The sequence below is a fragment of the Podarcis pityusensis genome (assembly GCF_964106645.2).
Source record: "Podarcis pityusensis genome assembly, chromosome: 16".
NCBI classification, from domain to species: Eukaryota; Metazoa; Chordata; class Lepidosauria; order Squamata; family Lacertidae; genus Podarcis; species Podarcis pityusensis.
This window is the reverse complement of record NC_138041.1, coordinates 22,270,259-22,289,740: the sequence shown is the minus strand read 5'-3', so window position 1 is coordinate 22,289,740 and position 19,482 is coordinate 22,270,259. Positions and strand designations below refer to the sequence as shown.

At 45.1% G+C, this 19,482-nt stretch overlaps 1 protein-coding gene across 3 annotated transcripts in view; it reads right to left on the bottom strand.

Annotated features, from left to right (window-relative positions):
• The window catches only part of CCDC60 (coiled-coil domain containing 60), a 55,717-nt gene extending 42,150 nt beyond the window's left edge, over nucleotides 1-13,567 (bottom strand). For all 3 annotated transcript variants that reach the window (XM_080986284.1, XM_080986283.1, XM_080986285.1), the window contains exon 1: nucleotides 12,261-13,567. In XM_080986284.1, coding sequence (XP_080842410.1) covers nucleotides 12,261-12,545 — 285 coding nt within the window. In that variant the 5' untranslated portion in view covers nucleotides 12,546-13,567. The remainder of the gene's footprint in view (nucleotides 1-12,260) is intronic.
• Between the last annotated feature and the right edge of the window lie 5,915 nt (nucleotides 13,568-19,482).

Genomic DNA, 19,482 nt, shown 5'->3' with positions numbered 1-19,482 from the left:
CTTCAGTATTCACCAACATCTGGAGAGTTGCTCCGAAGGAGGCTGCTTGATGCCTTCAGAGCCTAGATACCCAACTGTCAGACCAGTGTCTAGCACAGCAAAATAAACACACTGACAATCCTTACAACATAAAAAAATGCAGCGTGACAGGGTCTCTTGGCACTACAGCCTCACAGAGCAGCTGGTCCAAAGAAGAACAGAAACATTTGCTCCAGATGAGAGAGACAGAGAGAGAGAGACGGTGTCATATATTAAGTCAGATCATGCATGTCTCTTTCTGCTCACTGAGAAGCAGGCGTAAAAAAATGCATGGGGAATCTGTTGGAAATCAAAAACCAGCAACCAAGGACAGAGTCAATTCGGTCTGCGTTTAAAGGTGAAGCTACGTAATTCAAGCTTTTTGAAACATGATATATGACATCATGGGCATAGCCAGGATTTATGTGGGGGGGGGGGGGCAGGACACCCACATGTCATCATCCTCTGTCTGGCAAATTTGGAATGAAATGTCTCAACAACAGATGTTTTAAATGACTTTCTTTTGACCCCAAGTGCTCAGTGAAATCTGTCACAGCATTTCAAATATTCTAATTATTTCTACTTTTCATTTTTATTTATTTACTTGGTTTTTTTGGGAGGGGATAGTTGCCCACCGATTCCCCCTTCAGCTAGGCCCATGGATGACATGCCCAACTTGTATAAAAGTTATACACGGCAAGTAGAAAGCGAATACAGTGGTGCACCGCAAGACGAATGCCTCGCAAGACGGAAAACCCGCTAGACGAAAGGGTTTTCCGTTTTTGAGTTGCTTCGCAGGACGAATTTCCCTATGGGCTTGCTTCGCAAGACGAAAATGTATTGCGAGTCTTGAGATTTTTTTTCCGCTTTCCCCCCCCTTTATCTAAGCCACTAAGCCTTTAATAGCCTTTTAGCAGCTAATCCGCTAAGCCGATAAGCCTTTAATAGCCGCTAAACCGCTAATAGCGCTAATCTGTTAAGCCGCTAATAGGGTTGCTTCGCAAGACGAAAAAACCGCTAGACGAAGACACTCGCGGAACGGATTAATTTCGTCTTGCGAGGCACCACTGTAGAGAGAAGTTGTTTCTCCCTCTCTCGTAACACATAGAACAGGTGGACATCCAATGAAGATGAATGATGGGAGATTCAGGACAGATGAAAAGAAAGAACTTCTTCATGCAGAGCATAGTTAAACTGTGGAACTCACTCACTCCCACAGGAGGTAGTGATGGCCACCAACTTCGGTGGCTTCAAAAGAGGACTGGATAAACTCAGGAAGAAGGCCATCAATGGCCACTAGCTATGAGGGCAATGGTCTGCCCCAAAGTTCAGAGGCAGTATTGCTTCTGAATGCCAGTGGCTGGGAACTACGGGAGGGGAGAGGGCTCTTGTGCTTGGATTCTGCTTGTGGGTTGAACACAGGCATCTGGTCAGCGGATGTGAGATGAGGATGCTGGGGTTAGATGGGCCGTTAGCCTGATCCGGCCGATCTTCTAATTTTCTTTTTTTAATTATTATTTTTTATTTTTTTTATTAATTATTTCAGCATGACATTTTATTAAAAAAATTATCATCCTTAAATCCCCCCTCCCGTTTTTCCCTCCCCCGCCCCAAAAACCTGGTGGGAATGTAAGAAGGTAAAATGCTTTTGGGAGATGATTTATAATGAATTGAAGAAAATGTTGAAATATACATTCGTTAAGAAACCAGAAGCATTTTTACTAGGCATTACAGGTAATGAGATAAATAAGAAAGAAAAGAAGTTATTTTTATATGCAGCGACAGCAGCAAGAATATTGGTGGCCCAGAAATGGAAACAGGAAGAATTACCTACGATAGAAGAATGGAGAACTAAAATGATGGATTATGCAGAACTGGATAGACTGACAGGAAGGATCCGGAATCGACGAGATCAAAGATTTACAGAAGATTGGGAAAAGTTTATACAATATATGCAAAAACTGAGTGACAATCAAATTACGTTTGTAAGTTTTAAGGAAGCTCTGTGAGGGGAAATGGTTAAAATGGCAGAAATGTGTAAAAAGTAATAAAGGGAAGGAATTTCAGACAAATTGAGGGAAGTCAAAAAGAGAAGTAAGATGTAATTAAGATGTATGGAATGTATAAATTTGTTTTTGTATTTGAAAACCAATAAAAATATAATATATATTTAAAAAAACAAAAACCTGACCCACCCTCCCCTCCCCCCCAGACTTCCCTCAGCTCTTCTCTCTGGTTTATCAACCTATGTTATTTTCTGCATGTTACAAAACTGTACAGATCCTTAATTTATCTATCTGAGTGTTATCAAGAAAAAGTTTGTGAATGTTTATTCAAAGCCTGCCAAGGAGTCCAGTTCATTTTGTTGTTTCTTTAAATACTTTGTAAAGGGTTCCCATTCATCTTTAAAATCACAGTTATCCTTGTCATGTAGTATTTGTGTCACTTTTGCCAATTCTGCGTAGTCCATCAATTTCTCTTGCCATAGTTCTTTAGTTGGGATTTCCTCATTCTTCATTTCTTCAGTTTTCCATCCTTGTGCTATTAGGACTCTTGCCGCCGTTGTCACATACATAAAGATATTTTTCAATTTCCTTGGCAGGTCTTTTCCTACAATCCCTAACAAAAATGCTTCAAGGTTTTTTAACAAATGTTAATGGGAACATTTTCTTCAGTTTGTTATATATCATTTCCCAAAACTTTTTAATTTCATTACAATCCCACCACATATGATAAAAGGTTCCTTCTTTTTCTTTGCACTTCCAACACATATTTGAACTGGTTTTCTACATTATTCCTAGCTATACTGGTGTTATATACTATCTATACATCATCTTCATATAATTTTCTTTCATCAAGGAGCAATCTATAAATTTTAAATCAATTTTCCATAACCTTTCCCAATCTTCTAGCATAATATTATGACATATATCTTGTGCCCATTTAATCATAACTGATTTCACCTCTTCGTCTTTCGTCTCCCATTCCCCCAGACAGTCTTCTGATTTTCTTAAACAATGCACAAACCGAAACGGCAGCCATCCTTTCGGAATTAGCACTCCTTCAAAGTTTGCAAATGCAGTTCTGTGCGCACACTGGGGCAAAGTCTGCCTCAAAATACATGAAATAACATAGAAAAATGCACAAGAACGTAAGCTGAGCCTGCTGGATTGGGCAAACGGAAAACTGTTTGCAAAAAAATGTGCGCTTTAGGGGAAAGAATTGTATACACAAATGTGTATACAGTGGTGCCTCGCAAGACGAAATTAATCCGTTCCGCGAGTCTCTTCGTCTTGCGGTTTTTTCGTCTTGCGAAGCACGGCTATTAGCGGCTTAGCGGCTATTAGCGGCTTAGCGGCTTTAAGAAAAAGGAAACAAACTCGCAAGAACTCGCAAGACGTTTCGTCTTGCGAAGCAAGCCCATAGGGAAATTCGTCTTGCGGAACGACTCAAAAAACGGAAAACTCTTTCGTCTAGCGAGTTTTTCGTCTTGCGAGGCATTCGTCTTGCAGGGCACCACTGTATTGGGAAGATATCGCACCAAAATGCTGATGAATGACCCGGTGGCTCTGAGCCACAAAACCCATGCTCGCTCCTCCTGTACACAGATATTTCTGCAACACACGTAGGAGGCAGGGACATGCAGTGACATTATGTATATTTAAAAAGGCAAAGAATAGAAGCAGGTTGAGGCTCTGAAAGACAGAGATACAGCAGTTTAGAGAAAACCTGAGACAGAGAGAAAAGAGCTCTGGAAAATTAGAAGCATCCAAATGATCATTCCGACTAAGCATTAGGAAAAATTTTCTGACGGCAAGAGCTGACCAACAGTGGAAGCTTGGAAGATAGTGGATTCTCCTACATTGGAGGTTTCCAACCAGATACTGGAGGGCCATCTGTCAGGGATTCTTTAGCTGTGATTCCTGCATTGTTGGACCCGTTAGGACCTCCCAACTCTATGATTCTGTCTTGGGGTGCCTTTCTGGAGATTTGATGGGAACCAGGCAGAGGGCCTTCTCGGTAGTGGTGCCCACCCTGTGGAACACCCTCCCATCAGATGTCAAAGAAATAAACAACTATCTGACCTATATTTTATTTATTTATTTATTTCAAAGCACATAAACTGGAATATGTTTTTTAAAGACCTTGAGGCGGTGTACAATTGGGGGGGGGGAGACAATTAAAACGAAAATGCATCCTAAATGCAGTCTAAAAATACTTTGGAGCAAACAAGAACAAATAAAAGATTCGGACCCACAAAACAGGGGCTGATTCAATGGGTGATAAAAATGATAATGATAACGATAATGATGAGGATGAGGATAATAATAATAATTGTACCCCGCTCATCTGACTGGGCTGCTTGAGCAAAAAGATAAATCTGTCTATGCCTTATGCTCACCTTTTATATCTGTAAATAAAAGCACATTACAGAAATGCCTTCAGCCATCTTTCTTTCCCAAGGGAACGGAGGCCTGATAAACAGAGCCCCGGGATCTTGTCAAATTGAGAAATGCAAAGCAGTATGCTCTGGTTTAAATTTTGTTATATATAAAAAAATTGTAGGAAACATGAGATCTGCTGCCTTGGAGGATGCTGGTCTCTCGCTTGAACCCGGCCCCGGAATAACTTTATGCTGACACGCAGAAGGAGTGGTCCTATCGCAGCAAAACTGCAAAGCATCATGAGAGCTGTCCACGCTTTTGCCCACTGGTACAGGCTTACTGTCACCACGCAGGCATCCTCCTCGCCATTGTTATTTGACCTTCTGAAAGAGAACTAATCGCTGCTGACATTTTGTGATTGTAATGACAGCTGCAGGCAGAGACTGTATCATAATTGCAGCCTAGGAGCCTTAAAACATTCACTCGGCTTCGATTTCTAGGTTGTGTTCCATTAGTCCCGGGGCCTTCATGTCACAAAGCCATTAAATCATTGTTTTCACTTGACAGTATCATCTTTAGCCAACCCTGCAGTGAGGGGAGGGCGGTTGGGATTACAGTGTTCCTTAAAACTCGTGGCGAGGGCAACTGGCTGTTCTGAGCAATCGGGCTCAAGGAGAGTCATCCCAAGGCCGGGCTCCTGCCAACCCTCTGTCGGCCAAAAGAAGGAACGCTCCAGAAGTGCTTAAGTTGTCTGTACATGTGTTTTGTACTCGGACTGCAAAGACCGATGGCTGACGCAAACATCTAACTATCTAAAAATCAGGTGCTTAGCTTGGGATCACTGCCTTGCCGTGGCGAAGGGGCTTGAATAACCCAGAGAAGCTATGAACTATGCCGTGCAGGGCACCCAAGATGAACAGGTCATAGTGGAGAGTTTTGACCAAATGTGATCCACCTGGAGCAGGAACCGACAAGCCACTCCAGTATCCCTGCCAAGAAAACTCCATGGACAAAGGCAACAGACATATAAGAATTACGGTGCTGGAGGAGACTCTTGAGAGTCCAATGGACTGCAAGATGATCAAACCTCTCCATTCTGAAGGAAATTAGCCCTGAGTGCTCACTGGAAGGACAGACCCTGAAGCTGAGGCTCCAATACATTGGCCACCTCATGAGAAGAGAAGACTCCCTGGAAAAGACCCTGATGTTGGGAAAGAAGGAGGGCACAAGGAGAAGGGGACGACAGAGGACGAGATGGTTGGACAGTGTTCTTGAAGCTACCAGCATGTGTTTGACCAAACTGCGGGAGGCAGTGGAAGACAGGAGTGCCTGGCATGCTCTGGTCCATGGGGTCACGAAGAGTCGGTCACGACTGAACAACTAAACAACAAACAACAACAACAAAGCTTGGGAATACTCCTGGATGCCAAGGAGGTTGCTGTAGCCATAAATGCCTGTCCCCACCACTTTCCTGGGTAGAACAGGTGTTAAGCTAAAGGTAAAAAGGTAAAGGACCCCTGGACAGTGAAGTCCAGTCAAAGGCAACTATGGGTTTGCGGTGCTCATCTCGCTTTCAGGCCAAGGGAGCTGGCATTTGTCCACAGACAGCTTTCCGGGTCATGTGGCCAGCATGACTAAACCGCTTCTGGTGCAACAGGACACCGTGACGGAAACCAGAGCGCACAGAAATGCCATTTACCTTCCTGCCGCAGCGGGACCTATTTATCTACTTGCACTTTGATGTGCTTTTGAACTGCTAGGTTGGCAGGAGCAGGGACCGAGCAATGGGAGCTCACCCCGTTGCGGGGATTTGAACCGCCGACCTTCTGATCAGCAAGCCCAAGAGGCTCCGTGGTTTAGATCACAGCGCCACCCGCGTCCCCAAGGTGTTAAGCTACTACTGCACTAAGTGTCCACAATATTTTTCTAAGGAAGGAAGTTGCGGAGTGGGGAACCAAACCAAAACAGGTTGACTCCACCTATGGTGACACCCCACTCCCAGGCTCCGCCTCCACTTAGGTACCCTGCCACCTGTCAGGGACTGGACTGAGGAGGAATGGTGGAGACCGCCTCCCCCTCCCCCTGAATCTTCCAAAGAAGAGGAAGACAGTATAAATTTTAAACAGACTGGAAAACTCAGAAGAATGTCAAACCAAGAGGTATTTAGGGAATGGAAAATATATAAAGAATACCGGTACTTGACAACATACTGTACGAACAATAAGATACTTGCAGAAATAGAGTGATACTGATAACTAAGAATTATCCAAAATGTAATAGTGGATTATCTATCTATATACAAAATAAAATAATACAAATCTGTGCAAGGAATACAGATAACATAAGTAGTATAATGAGAATTATTGGGAGTTACATATTTTAATTTGTTATGTAATATATTGTATTTGTTTATGTTTCTTTTTCTAACTTTTCTTACTTTATTGTTTTTACTCATCTGTATCGGCTTTTGTACGATGTGTTATGTATATTTGTCTACGTGAAAATTAATAAAGATTTTCTAAAAATTTTTTTAAAAAATACAACAGTGGTTTGCAGAAGATCACAGCTCAGAGACAGAAGAGGGAGCAAAGCTGGAAGATAATGGGAGAAGGGGAGGAGGGAGAAGCAGAGCCGGAACAGCTGGCTGACACATTATCATTAGAGAGCATTCCAGATCCCCCTTCCCCCAGAACCCGGTGGGCAGTGAAAGTAGGAGAGCAGAGAGCTAAGAGGCAATTGGCCTTAAGCAGCCACTGTAAGGCGGGTGGTGCTGTTGACAAGTAAGATGTAAAGGCGGGGGAGATTACTCGGAGCAATGCCATTAGTCCAAGAGGCTAACTTTCTAAGCCCTTCTCTGTGCATATTGTATAAAAGTCTTTGGTAAGGAGCTTTCCCTGTCTTTCTATCTCTGGTAGCCGGCCGTGGGTGGGTGGGTGGTGGTAGGGTTCCCTGACGCCTGACAGCACCCTACCTGGTCCCATGATCATTGTCCACCCTGGGGCTACACCCACTTGTGCTTCAGTAAAGCTCATGTGGGGCTGCCTTTGCAGAAGAGCGTCGGGGAACTTCAGCTGTTTCAAAATGCAGCTGCCAAACTTGTGACTGGAACCAAGCAGATGGAGCCTGTCGCTCTGCATATTCTCTCACCTGCCTCGACTACCAATTTACTCCTGAGCGGTGGTCCTTATCTTTAAGGACCTAAATTCTGTACCTCAAAATTGCTTTCTGAACACAAGACGTTCTGTCTGAAACAGACAGAGTCTTGGGGACTCCTTACCCCTCGGCTATGTGACAGGTGCTCTTGTGTATCAGCCGTGGTGACTGCAGACCTGGGATTAATTTACTAAATGACTGGCATGCAGCAGAAATGCACTTTTTTGCTTTGTACCCTGAACCGGTCCTGGGAAAGGAACGGATTTGAATCACTTAAGGGAGAGCGCTCCACAAGATCTCTCTCCTTTGAAAAACACACACTTGGCTGCATTTTGGCTACACGCCAATGCAAAAAATCATTTTCCCACAGCTGAAAACCAACAGTAATAACAACATTTCCATCCCAACTTTCCCCCGAAGAGCTCAAGGTGGCATACACAGATATCCCACCTGTCTCCATTTTATTCTCACAACCACCCTAGAGTCATAGAATTGTAGAGTTGGAAAACTTGTCATGTGCGCCACAGTAGACTTCAAATAGTTTGTTGTGGGGCAAGCTTAGCAGCTGCGCTGAACAGGCAGGAAAAAACCCACATCGGAAAATGCAAGTGTACATTAAAACTGACCCTAACCCATCAGCATTAAGGGGCCACTTGGAAAGGTTGATTTACAAAGCCATCATGCCGGCAGCATGACAAAAGCGAGCCAGAGGTCATTTGGCAGAAAATATCGGGAAGCCATTGGAAATGGTCAGGAAAACAAACAGACCCAAGGCGTGAGTTACATACCCTTGGATAAGGAGTCCCCCATTTCTCGTTTTTCATAGATAACTGTCATGGCTAACTGCTATGGCTGGCTGCTTGATGACACTGAAGGACAAAGCCATCCTCTAGAAATAGCTCTGATGATGGTTTAAAAATGAGCTCATTTTTCCAGGCCACTTCTGAACTTTGCCCACAGACAACGGCGGGCTTTAATTACACAGAGCAAATGGCCAAGTGTTAGGGAAGTGTGTGCCAGTTGTGCAGTGAAAAGCCAAAACAGCCTTGATCCCGGGGATGGTTCAGTTGTCAACAACTTCAGACATTACTCTCTCCCTGTCTTAAAGTCTGGGAAACATAACAAGCGGCCTTTGACAGAGATTGAAGCATATGGGAATATAATGATCTCCGTATGCCTCTGATTGTGGGTTTGATGCTGCTGAAGACAAACCCTTTGAGCATACGGTTACCTGCACCACGCCAACTTAAACTTGCTTAAGGGTTACCCTCTCTCACCCAGAATATACTGGGAAATGAAGTTCACCCAAGACGACTAGGGGTCCAAATCATTCTCCTTGGCACCCTAGCCAAATTGAATCTCCCAGACCCTCTGGCAGCTAAACTCAGCCTTGCAAATGGGCATACAAAAATTACTAGCCTTCCCCCCTTTACTAGCCCCCCTTTTTTACTTCTTTTCAACAAGTACCTGTTAATTCCAACTGAAATCAAGATACACTGTGCCCATAGCATTCCCCTGATCCACCAAAACTGTAACTCTATCAAAAAAAGAAAAAGAAATGAGATTGGTCTGGCATGACTCATTTTTGAGAAATCCATGCTGGGTCTTAGTAATCACAGCATCCTTCTCTAAATGCTTACAGACGGAATATTTAATTATCTGTTCTAGGACCTTTCCTGATATCGAAATCATGTGGTTGAATCTTCTCCCCATTTTTGAAGATGGGTGTTAAGTTGTGGGTGAACATATCAGACGACACAGCGATTCTTCAAACAGCTCTTGTTTATTTACAGGCCAGAACAGAACTGAACTGAAGGGTTCAGCCAGCCTGCTTACCATATAGAGCTCCACTAGAACGCAACAGTAACCATTTTCTGTAACTATCCAATCACTGAACGTCACTTTTGATCCTTATTTGCATATGTGGATCTGAACTATCTACAGTATCCTCCTGCTGGCCCAGGGTGAGAACTTCAGTACATAACAATTTGCAGGGACCTTACCTGTTCTCCAAGAATTCTCAGAGGCTCAGCAGTTTTATTTTCAAGATATTTTCTAATAATAATATCTGCTCTGACTGGTAATTTTAATGCATATATTGTGCAAACCGATTAGAGGCATTGAAGATTCATCAGTATATAAATCCTTTAAATAAATAAATGAAACAGCATGCAATAAAATGTCTGCCAAAGCCTCTAAAGTCGTTTCTTGGAAGTTGAACAGCTTAGTTCCCGTTTTGGCTCCCCAACGTCACAAACCCGGAAGTGACTGTTCCAGTTTGCGAACTATTTTTGCAAGCCGAATGTCCGACGAAGCTTCTGCGGCTTCTGATTGGCTGCAGGAGCTCCCTGCAGCCAATCAGAAGCTGTGCTTTGGTTTTCGAACGTTTTGGAAGTCGAACGGACTTCTGAAACGGATTCTGTTCGACTTCCAAGGTACAACTGTATTGCCGTTCTGACCAAGAAAGAGTAGGCTAAAGAGCCATTTGTCCTAAAGAGCCCTTTGTCCTCTTAGCGCATGCGGGATGAGCCATGGCTGCTGACCCCTCAGCCCCCACTTAATTCAAAGCCTGCCAACTGAGGGATCTAACTACAGGTGCAGAAATTACGCCAGTCAACAAAAATGGCTTCATTTTCTTCCTGGATAGATGTAGTTACCCATCTCATTACCCATCTTCTTTCTGTATAGCACACAATTACTCAGCGGGATCTGATTACAAGCGCAGAGCAGGCTTGAAGCATCCATGATGCTCCAAATTGAAAAGAACAGAAATGTTTTGAGTGTGTCCAAAAAAGAAAAAGAGAGAGAGAGAGAGAGAGAGAGAGAGAGAGGAAAAAGTCACCTTTCTTTACTTGGAAGAAGTCAACAAGCCGGCTCCTGGGTATCGCAGACAAGCTTGCCATGGCAATTAACTCTCTGAACGGATAAAAAGGGGACTAATATCCCCTTGTGCCGGCTCACTAAGGAATCAAACCAGACCTTTTAACACAGAGCTTGGAACACTCAGGTAATCAAAAAGCCTGTCTGGGGACGCAACGTTCCTTGATTTTCAATGAATCAGAGCTGCCTGCCTAATGCACGCCCATCTCTGGAGAGCAGAAGCCAGGATTCTAAAACCAAAATGGGTCATTTCACAGTCCTTAAATGAATACTAACAGGGCTCTGCTGGGCCATTTGGGGACAGCTGTAGAAGAGAGGGGGGCGAGAACCGACTGCATTCAGCAAGCACTTTCAAGAGTAGGCTAGAGGCGCTGTACTCTAAAAACCGAGTTAAACATGGAGGGGAAATGTTGGGGCTAGGCCAGCACTGAGGGTGGCTGACCCCAAACTCACACCTGAGTTTTTGAACCTGACAACGCAGGCTCTCTGAGGGGCACAAATCGTCCTGTTCCATTAATCAGCCAGAAAGAGAGGTTCCTGGTACCTATATATGAAGGAGCAACCATCAGTTGCTTTGGGTGCCTTGTAAAGACGTATTTTTTAAGCCCAGTATTTTCCTGCCATATAAAATCAGACCCTGTTTTTATCTATACGGATCCCCCAAATTTCACCTTTATTTGCTTTTATAACACTCTTCTACTTGGCCTTCCATTGTTGTTGTCGGTATTCAAGTATTTATTGGTCACCTTTTTGCATGCAGCCCTCACAAGGAGGCACCTTTGTTCAGATGGGAAATATTACGATACATTAGAAGCAACAAATCCTAAGAGGCTCAGAAAGCAGCAACACAAAAGCACTGTTACGGAAAGGCAGCCTGGAATAGGTACATTTTGGAAGGCCTGTTTGAGGACATGTGCAGTTAGGTTTGAAGGGAATTCCGCAGCAGTGGAGCCACCACCAAAAATCCCCTCCTAGCTTATCTTAGTGGCAAGCATACTACAGTGCCTCTGTAACATGCAGGCAAGATCACAGGGGTGAAGGTAGCTCTTTAGTTAAACTTGAAAGCTCTTTAGATAAACCTTTAAAACTCAGGCCCAGGGGCCTCTTCAGGTTTCTTTGCCCAGCATTCAGAACCTGGCAACCACTGCTACCTGCTGTAATAATCATGTCTCACATGTAATAATAATATTATAATAATTTATTATTTATACCCCACTCATCCGGCTGGGTTTCCCCAGTCATCATCATCATCATCATAATCGACTTTTATTGTGCTACCCATAGGCCATGGCATCATTTGGAAAAATAACAAAAGGAAAAACAGCAATAACCATAAAAATCATTGGGCACCACACATACAATATAAACCACAGTCACAACTACTAAGATTGTTTGTTGCATAAAATAGAATAGCAGTGGATTCTCTAGTAAAATGTGCCAAATTATATATCCGAATCCCCTTTGCAGTTGACCACTATTTTGGGTTTCCCCAGTCACTCTGGGCAGCTCCCAACAGATTAAAGACAGAATAAAACATCAATTATTAAAAAAGCTTCCCTAAACAGGGCTGCCTTCAGATGTCTTCTAAAAGTCAGGTAGTTGTTTATTTCCTTGACATCTGATGGGAGGGCGTTCCACAGGGCGGGCGCCACCACCGAGAAGGCCCTCTGCCTGGTTCCCGTAACATCACATCTCGCAGTGAGTGAATTGCCAGAAGACCCTCGGAGCTGGACCTCAGTGCGCGGTTTCTATGGCTTAATGAGGTCCACCACCTACTTTTTAATATCACAAGCAAAGAACATACTAAGAGAGAACTGTGCTTACCAAGGGGAGCTGTCCGAGACCGTAAAGGGTGAGTTTCCTCGGATCGAGGTAAAGAGGGTCTCCAAAATCTTGATAGGGCTTCCAGCTGGGAGTAAAGTAGCCTTGTTGCGTGAGCTGCTTGATTCTCCGATGGTAGTTCTCCCGGAAGACCTGCTCTCTTGTGACATCCCAGCAGTTGTAGATGGTGTTGCTTCGAGCTTGGACCTTGAGGCCTTTCTGGCTGGGGATGGGCAGAGGCCGGATCACCACAAAGTAACGGGGGTCTGACTTTGGGTGCATAGGCATATTGACGGTGTTGTAGAGCCACCTCGCTTCCTAGGAAAAACCACTCCTTTAACCCGGACTCTGAACCTTCGTTTCGGTTACTGTAACGGTACCCTTCCTCACACCACAAACAGCGCCTGGAAGGATAAAATGCAGCTTCAAAAGATAAAGGCTGCGGATTTGGGGTTTTTTTTCTTTAGCCACTCACAAGTAGGAAATAACAACAAACGCACAACTCCCACTTTCAATTCACATCAAACTAGGACCATGATTCCACTAAGCAAGTCGGGCTGCTGCAAGAAGCTCAGGTATAAACATCTCTGTGCCTTGGGAACCCAAAGAAAGGTAACTAACTGAAAAGGCAAGGCAGATTTGACAGCCTCGTCTTTGTCCAGGGCTGACTGACAGCAACTGCCCGCAATTAAAATGCCAGCAAGGCTGCACGATTCCCCTTCAGATCCAACTAAGAACTGCCACCTGTCTCAAACCACTCCGCTCATCATTTCTTTTAAGAAGTTGCTAAACACAGGCCCTGGGTGGGCCCACCCCAAGACAAATCCAGTCCTTCCTGAGGCCACTCTACTGCCCTACTGATCAATCTTCCTACTGCTAAAGACAACCAGATCTCAGCTCAAATTATCCTCTTTTCTTTTTAAATAGATTCTCACCCCTAAGTTTTCCCTACCAACCAACCCCACTGATTCCCCTTTTTTTTCTAGAGTGCTAACTCGAGGCCCAAATACACCCCACCTTTTAAAAACAGGACAAGATTCTAGTCCCTAAGACTTCTCGACCATTTCCTGTTTGAGATTCCCAACGCCAGTCGCCAGCTGGCATCACCCCTACTGAACCCCCTTTACTATAAAGACCCCCTGAACTTGAGGCTTCTTTCCCAGCCCCCTCCTCTCTTTCAGAAAGCCCTAACTGGGACGACCCTTCTTACTGAGTGGTTTATTTACAACTAAGCTCAGTCCCAGAGAGGGCGGTGAAACACACCCTTAAAAGACCCTAACCCTCCTCCCGGACCCCACAAACCCTCCCCCACCCCGGAACAACCCCCCCCCCCGACTTCGCTTTCAAGGCCTTCCCCCCATCTAGAACTTGAGCGCCTTCTCAGCCCCAGCTGGAACCCTCACAGTGGGAAGGGAGCGGGGAGGAAAAGGCGTCGCCTGTTGCCCTTGGCAACCGCTTGGGAACGCTCCGGCGCCGGCTGGGAAGGGTCCCTCGTCGCTTTCCGTAGCCACGGCAGCGGCGGCTCGCTGAAGCTGTTTCCGCCCTTACAATTTTGCCCTCACTTTAATGGATGAGATGGGCGATCCTATCGCTCGGTAGGATTGCGTCCTAAATGAACTGAAAATCCCTCGTGGCATAATGGAAACAAGAACTTTCTATTCATGACTTTCTCTCCCCCGTTCATTGTAATTTCTTTTAAATGACCTCATATGGTTTATTTTACTTACGTATTGGTGAAAATAGAAGGGTCCGTGGAAGCATGGGCGTAGGAGTCTTTCGTTGGGGTGGGGTGGGCAGAACCTCAGTTTGCTATGTATTTTTCTTAATTTTATTGATTTAGGGGGGCATCTGCCCCTCCCTGCCCCCCACTTGGCTACGCCCATGGGTGGAAGTGGGTATACGTGTAGATCATGGGTAGGCAACCTGAGGCCCGGGGGCCGGATCCGGCCCAATCGCCTACTAAATCTGGCCCGTGGAAGGTCCGGGAATCAGCGTGTTTTTACATGAGTAGAATGTGTCCTTTTATTTAAAATGCATCTCTGGGTTATTTGTGGGGCATAGGAATTTGTTCATTTTCCCCCTCCAAAATATAGTCCACCCCCCCCCCCCCAAGGTCTGAGGGACAGTGGACCGGCCCCCTGCTGAAAAAGTTTGCTGACCCCTGGTGCAGATTCTCTCCTTTCCTCCCCTTCTACACTTGCGTGCTTCCTTTACTACAGTTGCAAAGTTCCTTCTTTGGTAGTTCAGTGAGATCTGCTGCTTGAGACAGTGGTGCTTATTGGGGCGTACCCAAAATACTAAGCCAGACATTGACTTTCGCAGAATTTTTCTTCAAGCCAAGTGGTGCTTGTATTTGTTTAAAGGTGGAGATGGGGGGGGGGGGTAACCTCTACCTTTTTTCGAGTCCTCTAACTCGAAAATATGGGTGGGGGGGGAAATTTTTTCTCTCCCACCTAAAGCTAGATCTTGTGGACGTTTAGTGAATCTGAATGTTGGCAGATCCAGGAAAGATAAAAAGAAAGTCCTTCCCACAGAACATAGTTTAAACTATGGATCTCACACCCACAGGACAGGAGGCACTAATGGCCACCACATTGGATAGCTCTACAAGAGGAGAGGAGGTTAGAAAGCTCCATGGGAGCATTTTTTTTTTAAATGAAAAAGTTCAATAAGCTACTTGTACATTTGAGCCTTTTTTTCTCCTCACTATATGGAGTTCGGTTTGGGGGGGGGGCAGATAGAATCTGGAGGTCTGTGGGCTTGTTAACAAACTTGAGCTGAACTGGGAGGGGGGTGGTAAATGAATCCTCTTGCTGGTGTGGGGGCATCCTTCTCCGGCTGGGGAGGCCCCAACATAGCATTGATTATCTGCACCTGCCAATACAAGAACAGGAAGATTTATTTATTTACAGCATTTCATATATATCAAACAATAATGAATGTTCTCTAGAGGGTTTGTACTTTTTTATATAAAAAGGCAGTAAAATATATATTGGAAAACATCATCCTATGGTTCCCTGACCCAGCCAGTGCTACTGCCGTTGACAGACACTGCTCAGACAGCCCAGATTAGATTAGACTTTAATCTGTAAAGAACTTTTCCGCAGCTGAAATCGTGTTCAGAATGGAAGCAATGACAGAAATTATTTTTTTTTTTTTAAAAATGTGCTCTTCTCCATAGACATGTCAACAATATGTGAAAACATAAAAACAATTCTTTGCAATGGAGTAATGTTAGTATTTCAATCACATTTCAATAACAGCTTATGGGAAAACAGAATCTTAACAGCCAAAACAAAAATCAAGCCAGAACCTCTGTAGAGATATTAAAGTGTCAACACACTACTCCTGTGTTAAATCTCTCAAATGCTTCTTTTTCAGCAATTCCAGTAGTAGGGGAGGTTAATTGAAAAGGCTGGGAGAAAGAGATCTACATCGAAATTTTGTGGGGCAGAGGTATCTGTGCATGAGGTACCCAAGAGTCCTTTTCCTCTTCTAAATTTTTATAGTTCCACGCCCCCCAGTGCAATTCACAGTTGCTGTACCACTGAGCTATGACGCTTCCCACAGAGGATGAAAGTTTTGTTGTCATCTTGAGAGACAATGGAGTGTGCCTCTGGCGGTGAAGTCCAGCCTCTGGAGAATCACAGCGCCTGAAGTGGCTGCAGAGACCAGTAACTCATAACTGCTGTCTCCTGCATTGTTTTCGCTGCATCTGCAGCACTGAAATGACCTGAATGGGGTACAAGCCTGGGCAGTGCATGTAGGTCCTGGGGTGCCCAGACAATGACCCCCTTCTAAGTTTCACCAATAGGATGTTGTTGTTGTTTAGTCGTTTAGTTGTGTCCGACTCTTCGTGACCCCATGGACCAGAGCACGCCAGGCACTCCTGTCTTCCCCTGCCTCCTGCAGTTTGGTCAAACTCATGCTGGTAGCTTCGAGAACACTGTCCAACCACCTCGTCCTCTGTCGTCCCCTTCTCCTTGTGCCCTCCATCTTTCCCAACATCAGGGTCTTTCCCAGGGAGTCTTCTCTTCTCATGAGGTGGCCAAAGTATTGGAGCCTCAGCTTCAGGATCTGTCCTTCCAGTGAGCACTCACGGCTGATTTCCTTAAGAATGGAGAGGTTTGATTTTCTTGCAGCCATGGGACTCTCAAGAGTCTCCTCCAGCACCATAATTCAAAAGCATCAATTCTTCAGCGATCAGCCTTCTTTATGGTCCAGCTCTCACTTCCATACATCACTACTGGACCTTTGTTGGCAAGGTGATGTCTCTGCTTGTCAAAAGGAAAGCCGAGCAATATGTTTGGCACCAACTTGGCAGCTGGGATTACTGGAAGGAGGTATACAAGACGTCATCCAACCATCTTAGGGACTCCACTCCAGATGCAGCGGTTCTCAACCTGTGGGTCCTGAGATGTTGGACTACAACTCCCATCATCCCTGAGCTCTGGCCTTGCTAGCTAGGGGTGATGGGAGTTGTAGTTCAACAACATCTGGGGACCCACAGGTTGAGAAAGGCTGTATGTGGCGTTTACTCTAGGCTTGCCATACGTTCGGGAATTCCCAGACACTTCCTCTTTTGGGGCCCCCTAAAAGCTCAACAACTTTGTTCACCTCTTGAAATATGGCAACCATAGTTTACTCCTTAGCCTTTTCTTCCGCTGAAGATGTCCCACAAGGCAGCGGGTAATAGGCTTTAATTGTGCGAACTTAAGTTTCTGGCATGTGACTGAACCGCTCCTGCAGAACAGTGACAGTCTGGAAGCAACCCTGGTGGGTACTTGAAGATGAAAAGCTGTTACGGTGAAGTCTCTGACAGGTTCTTAATGTACTTGGAAAGTTTTGTGTTTGTGAAATTGTTCCAGGGCTCCAGGGGCGTCATCAGAACAAATGCCGTAAGAGAGCATACCAAAGGAACGCAGTCATCAGCTGGCTCTTTGACAAATGTTATTACCAAATGTTCAAAAACATTTTCGCTCCCTCGACTCTCATCTTTACATGAGGAAGTTACCCTGAGCAAGGCTGTGGAGACTGGGCGAGATTCACCTTGTGTGCACCATCAGTGAAAGCACCGTGGGAGGACTTGTCCTTGCACAATGGGGCTTCCTCCTTTCCGTTACACCCCTGAAATGTGGGGGGGGGTGATGGGAGAACCCCCAGAACAGCATATGGGGGGGGAGAAGAGGGGGGATGGAATCTTTTGAGAAGTTGGAGATGGTGTTTATAAGTGGCCCACGTTTCAGAAGCATGCAGTAAGGTTGGTAGTACAATAGCTTTGTGAACAAGCATTTTGGTTTCCCTGCGAATGTCTCGGTCCTCAAACACTCTGCCTCTAAAACCGTGATGGTTTTATAACAATAATCAGTGCTATTTTTGTTTTAGAAAAAAAGGTGTCAGAACACCTCCCTTGTTCTCTTATAATGACAATGGTGCCCACCTGAGAGGTGCCAGAATTGAATTCCGGCAAGTTCCGGTTGGCAAAAAAAAGCCCTGCCTATGAGGGAAAGAAAATGGTTTCCGTATATTGATCTGAAGCAGCCAGGCATTGGATCCCTTACTACTGTTGTTAAATTACACCTTTCAATCAATAAATAGAGAATACAGAGAACTAACCTCTTACATGATCGTGGCTGTAAGCTTGCCATTTACTCAGGGAACAAACTGGAAAGCTTTCATAATACCTCAGAGTAGAGATTGGATAAATGAGCTTTGGGAATTAGCTTTGATGTCAAAATCATTGTACTACTTAAGATCAAAGAAAGGGGATGTCGGCAAAACAGATTTCCAGAAGCATGGTGTAGCAGTCAGTCAAGTTGTTTTCGGTCCTGGTGGCGTAGTGGCAAATTCAGAAGTGTACGGTCCCTTCACAATAACCACAGCCAGGCCCCTTCACAGCCACACCTCTTCTAAGATTATACAATAACTTTATCATTATGCAATAATGATAATTAGGGATCTGCATCAGCTTTGATCTACTATTTTCGGTGCATGTACTGTTCTTGTGCTCGGACGCTGTTTGAGGGTTTCCAAGAAGCATCTGGTTGGCCACCGTGAGAACAGGATGATGACTGAAAGGGCCATTGACCTGATCCTACAGGCTCTTTTTATGCTCTTAAACTCTGCCTGAGCCTTCATTGCTGTCCCAGATGGGGATGAGTACCGTATTTTTCGCTCTACAAGACGCACCAGACCATAAGACGCACCTAGTTTTTGGAGGAGGAAAACAAGAGGGAAAAAATTCTGAATCTCAGAAGCCAGAACAAGAGGGATCGCTGCACAGCGAAAGCAGCGATCCCTCTTGCTGTTATAGCTTCTGGGATAGCTGCGCAGCCTGCATTCGCTCCATAAGACGCACACACATTTCCCCTTACTTTTTAGGAGGGAAAAAGTGAGTCTTATAGAGCAAAAAATACGGTAAGTTAAAGAGTAAGTTAAAGAGGGACTCGGGTGGCGCTGTGGGTTAAACCACAGAGCCTAGGACTTGCCGATCGGAAGGTCGGCAGTTTGAATCCCCGCGACGGGGTGAGCTCCTGTTGCCTAGTCCCAGCTCCTGCCAACCTAGCAGTTCGAAAGCACATCAAAGTGCAAGTAGATAAATAGGCAGGAAGGTAAACGGCGTTTCCGTGCGCTGCTCTGGTTCGCCAGAAGCTGCTTAGTCATGCTGGCCACATGACCTGGAAGCTGTCAGGGGACAAACGCCAGCTCCCTTGGCCCATAGAGCGAGATGAGCGCCGCAACCCCAGAGTCGGTCACGACTGGACCTAATGGTCAGGGATACCTTTACCTTTACCTTTAAGTTAAAGAGCCCTTTGTCCTCTTAGTGCATGTTTAAAAGAGCCATTCCTGCTGATCCCTCAGCCCTCATTTAATTAAAAGCAAAATACTTGCTGCCAACTGGGAATCCTTATAACTGCAGGTGCAAAAATACCACTAGTCAACAGGGGAGACTGCAGCACTCAGTGCAGATTTTCCGTCATTGACATCTCTCATTGGCCACTGTGAGAACAGGATGCTGAACTAGACGGGTCACTGTCCTGCAAGCTTTGTGCCAGCTCCGTTTCTGACACTGTTGTGTTTGTGGCATCGTGGTCTCCATGGCAGCTGAGCGGATGATGCTGGAAAACAAGCTGGTGTGTGTGTGTGTGTGTGAGATTCGAGAGGTGTTGCTGGCTTTGCCAAAGGCAACTGGGCAAAGATTCCTTAGACAGTTGTATGAGACCAA